The sequence below is a fragment of the Ursus americanus genome, chromosome 3 (genome assembly GCF_024610735.1).
Source record: "Ursus americanus isolate L20-20 chromosome 3, mUrsAme1.1.p, whole genome shotgun sequence".
Taxonomy (NCBI): Eukaryota; Metazoa; Chordata; class Mammalia; order Carnivora; family Ursidae; genus Ursus; species Ursus americanus.
The window spans coordinates 11,850,033-11,854,842 of record NC_142129.1 but is presented as its reverse complement, the minus strand read 5'-3'; the positions used below and the strand labels follow the sequence as shown (position 1 = coordinate 11,854,842).

Genomic DNA, 4,810 nt, shown 5'->3' with positions numbered 1-4,810 from the left:
AGGCCCTGGGATGAAACTCCTCAAGGAAGGGGGCTCCTCCAGTGCCCTTCGCAGTGTTGACACTGAGACAAGGACTTCCTTACACAATTTCCTGATTGAATCTTCCACCAGCAGACCGTCTAGATCAGTGCTCCTCAAATATTAATGTGCATGTGACTCATCCAGGGGTCCCATGAAAATGCAGATTCTGATGCAGCAGGTCTGGGGTGGGGCCCGAGATTCTGCATTCTGTATTAGCAGAGATGCCAAAGGTGTGCCAAGGACCTCACTTGGGGGAGCTGGGGACCACAGGTAAGTTTGCCGGGAATGTCATGCCTGTGTGATGCTGTGTGATGGGGTGATTACTGTGGAGGCCTGAGGCTAGCTACACCTTCCCGATCTGACCAGAGATCTCACTGCTAAGACAACGCAATGAAAAAGAGGCAATAGATGGCTGCAGACTGTTGACTATGTTTAATTTTTTAAGGGACTGTGCAGAAATGAGAGAGTAGCAGCAGGAAGGAGACTCTCAGGAGGAACATCTGAGTGGATTTGTGTGCTGATTATTTTAGGAGGAGAAGCTGAAGGAAATCGTTTGCATATCAGAAGGAGATAATTGCTTCCCATTTAGTTCTTCAGTTTCTCACAAAGTTTTCGAGGAGAGTAGGTAATTAGTCCCTTGAGGGGTGGAGGAGAAAAAGTTCTCAAGATGAAAAACTGTTTTCCCTGCTGGCCTTACGGCACAATCAAAAGTATCTGCCCCCTTATGGAGAGGCCCACGAATGAGAATGTGTCCAATTGCAATTAAAAAAAAAAAAAAAGGCTTAATTGGAGGTCAAACTTCCTGGTCATAACCAGAGATGCATGCCTCTGGGTGGCACATCCCTGGACGTTTCCCCCTCCCTCACCCCTTACCTCACAGCTGTGGCTCTGTGGGGTGGCCCCTACACTGGCCTATCCACACTGCACATAAGGACCAGGACCTCTCCTCTAGATATCCTGTGGGCAGAGCTAGCTTCAGAAGTAGGAGGAAGTTTGCATTTACTCTTTGTCCTATTCTGCAAATCCCAGCCTAGTCCAGATTCAAGCTGGTACAAGAAATCAGACACTAAAAAAAAAAAAAAAAAAAAAAAAAAAAAAAAAAAAAAAAAAAAAAAAAGAAATCAGACACTAGAGCTATTCCCACTCCCACCATCTCCCCCTAATTTCCTAAACCATTCCCAGATTGTCAGGGAAAGCCTTCCCTCCACAACTCCAGTCCCACTCCATTTCTTCCTTCTCGGCTGGCTTCCACCATCTTTGCTTTACTATCAGGGCCCCCCTTCCAGGAAAGCCAACCTCAGAGGGCCCTTCCTCTGGAGATGGCTCTAAGATTCTATAGGATAAGAGAGGTATTAGCACTTGTAAGGGGGAAGGTAGCCAGTCTGGGAACAATGATCTAGCTTTCCCTTCTTTCTTGAGTGTACCAGAAGGATAAAGTTTAGGCCTGGGGCTCTCATGACCTCTCTGTGTAAGGGGCTGAGAAAGTGGCCCCCAAAGAGTCATTTCTGTTTAAAAGCAAGAGATTTTGAAGGGCTGGACAGGAGCAGTGGGCAGCCTGGGTATAAGTAGTGCTTCTACTTCAGGAGCAATCCCAGAGAATGGGTCCCAACGGGAGGCACAAAGTTTTTCTATTTGGGGGATACCAGCCCTCTCTGCTCTTCTCAGAGAAACTCCCACTTTCAGAACTCTATCCTAGATTCTGAAGCTAGTTCATGAGAAAGAAATACACCCCCAAAAAAGTTGCAGACAAATAAATGAAAAGGAATGTAAACAAAAGCATACAGCCAGACTGGGAAGGAGAGATTTTAATAACACATTTTTATAATAAGAGCCACATTTACTGAGTTTTTCTGTGTACCAAATCCTGGACTGAGAGTTTTATTTGGATAACCTCTTGGTTGATATTATCATACTGTTTTCACTCCAAAGCTCCTTCAAAATCATCTATTCCTTGTCTATCTCAGGCTCACAGATACTTGCCTTTGAAACATTCAGATGATGTGAGCTCGTTAGCTCTCTGTAGTGAGCAGACTTCTGTGGGGGTGAGGGAGCAGGACAGACTGAGAAGAAGGAGACTGAGGAGCTCCAGTGTGGGCAGTGGAGGGTCCTTACTCCTGTGACTTAATAGCTGCTCTTGGGCCTCCTCATCTGTGGGCTGCTGCATCTTTCAAGAGGAGCCTTTTGGTCATATCTTCAATGACCTCCTTGACCTTCATATTCCGGAAGGTGAAGATGAAGGGATTGAGGAAAGGGGTCACCACTGCAGTCATCAGAGCAACCACCTTGTTGAGGTGTGTGGAGAGGCCCTTGCCTGGCCTCACATAGATGAAGATGGCACTGCCATAGCCCAGAACCACCACAGTGAGGTGGGAGGCACAGGTGGAGAAGGCCTTCCACCGCCCAGAGAAGGAGGGGATGTGTAGCACTGTGGCCACAATGAGGACGTAGGACACTAGGATCAGCAGCATGGTGGCCAGCACAAAGAGCAAGGACAGGAAGAAGTCCATGCGCTCAATGTGGTGGGTATCAGAGCAGGAAAGCTTGAGAAGTGGGGCAGAGTCACAGAAATAGTGGTCAATGATGTCAGGGCCACAGAACCATAGCTGTGTTTTCTGTAGGGTGGGAGAGATGATGGAGAGGAAGCCGACCACCCAGCAGACCACCACCAGCTTCACACACACTGGACCATTCATGATGGTTGGGTAGTGCAGAGGGCGGCAGATGGCCACGTAGCGATCAAAGGCCATGACTGTTAGAATCAGGAAGTTGGTGGAACCCAAAGAGAAGTAAAAGAAAGACTGGGTGAGGCACTCGGCCAGGGAAATGGTCTTACGAGTGGATAGCAGATCTGCCAGCATCCTAGGAACCACAGTGGAAGTGACCAGCACCTCCAAGAGGGAGAAGTTGCAGAGGAAGAAGTACATGGGTGAGTGGAGGCGGGCATCAAGGCATATGAGGGTGATAATGGCCAGGTTCCCCAGTACTGTCAGCACATATATTGATAGGATGAAGGCAAACAGGAGGATCTGGAACTCATGGAGATGTGAAAATCCCAGCAGCACAAATTCCCTGATGACACTGAAGTTACTCATTGCACTTGATGCCAGTTCTCTGTACTACCTGTGAGAAGCCAGGAAATCTTAGTGGGAAGTTTCCAACAACCCCTGTCTTGACTATGCTCCCTGATGGCTGGCCTGACTCCCCAAGCATACTAACGTGTATGCATGGTAAATCCCAGAGTCTAGGAGTTGGACATCTCCACATTATCAACACTCCTAAACTCTTTCTCTATTGTATTCCATTATTCATCATTCCATTCAGTGCATTTGTTAAGCTCCAACTCTGTATAAGAGATTTGGTGGGTCTGATAAATACTTCCTAACTCCCATATTTAATGATCATTCCATCATAATAATACTTGATTTTAGCTGGGTTCTTTCCATGTGCCCAGAATTGTGCTAGGTATCTCATACATTACTTCTCTTCATCTTTTGTGCTCAAAATCATCTTCCCTGTGGTCACTGTAACATTTTAGGCTAAAAATAACCCATTTTTTAAATTGTTTCCACCCTTGACTACAAGGACTTCCAAGTTCTCCAACAGTTCTCATCTTTCCTTGTCTGGCTCCTAGTCCTCCTAAATATGGATATCACCACATTTCTTGTTCTTCTTTCATCTATTCTCTCCTTCAGAAATCTTGCTTCTTGAGTGATCTTGAAAATGTAAATGAATCTCAAATCTGCATTCTTGTTCTCAACCCACATCTCTGATTGCCTGCTGACCACCACAGTGTACTCACCATGTATAAAAATATGCACATAATCCTCCCCTCCCCCCAAGCCAGCATCATGTTCATGGTTCCCCAAACCCCCAGCCATTCAGGCTTGTCACCTGGAAGGGATCAATAGTTTTTTGGTTTTTCCCTTCCTTCTTCTAAGACACTTGAACAACCATCCTTAGAAAAATTCTTTAAACCACACAACTTTCTTTTTTCCATAGCCCCCAAGTTCAAGAATTTGTCTTCTCTTAATCATTGCAACAACATTCTATTCTTTGGTGGGGAGGGGCAGAGGGACAGGGAGTGAGACCATATTTAGCAAGCTCCACACCCAATGCAGAGCCCGATACAGAGCTCAATCTTACAACCCTGAGATCATGGCCTGAGCTGAAATCAAGAGTTGGATGCTTAACCAACTGAGCCATCCAGGTACCCCTGCAACAGCATTCTCAATGGCTTTCATATTTGTAGCTTTCTCTATATCCAACCTACGCATACACTACTATTATATTTAGGTTTCTAAAGTGTTATTCCACAGGCTGTTTTTTTTTTAATAATCTGAGGCAATGTAATTTCATTTATGCATTACTCTCAAAATCAATTAATCAAACTAGCTAGCCATCTACCTCCATATAGAAAAAGGCTACCAGGATGTATTTTAAATTATTAACAGTGGCTATCTTGAATGTGGATTATAGGCAGTTCAATGTATATCTATATTTATATCAATCTTTATCTTGTTTGTTTTCTAAATTCTTTTCTTTTAAATGTATATTTCTTCAATGACCAGGAAAAAAAAAAAAACAAACTTTTTTCAACACCAACAAGATCTCTTCCTTCTCTTGTCTGCTAAGTCAAGAACACACTCCCCCTGGCAATCCCAGCCCTGCATAGCTTTACCCACCTACCCCTCCAGACTTACCCTCACCTCTTTCTTTCCACACACTTAATGCTATCACCAGACTGGACCACTTGCTAGTCTCCAAATGTTAATTCCACCCTGCTTTGACA

General features: G+C 44.9%; 1 protein-coding gene across 1 annotated transcript; it reads right to left on the bottom strand.

The window, feature by feature from the left end:
* Positions 1-1,807: 1,807 nt before the first annotated feature.
* LOC123788842 (olfactory receptor 6V1-like) lies at positions 1,808-3,797 on the bottom strand. The gene has a single exon (XM_045792455.2). The coding sequence runs from the start codon at positions 3,111-3,113 to the stop codon at positions 2,166-2,168; it is 948 nt and encodes a 315-aa protein (XP_045648411.2). The 5' UTR covers positions 3,114-3,797; the 3' UTR covers positions 1,808-2,165.
* Positions 3,798-4,810: the final 1,013 nt, after the last annotated feature.

Excerpts from the sequence above, each read along its gene's own strand:
- LOC123788842 (XM_045792455.2), bottom strand. The coding sequence starts at position 3,113 with ATGAGTAACTTCAGTGTCATCAGGGAATTTGTGCTGCTGGGATTTTCA.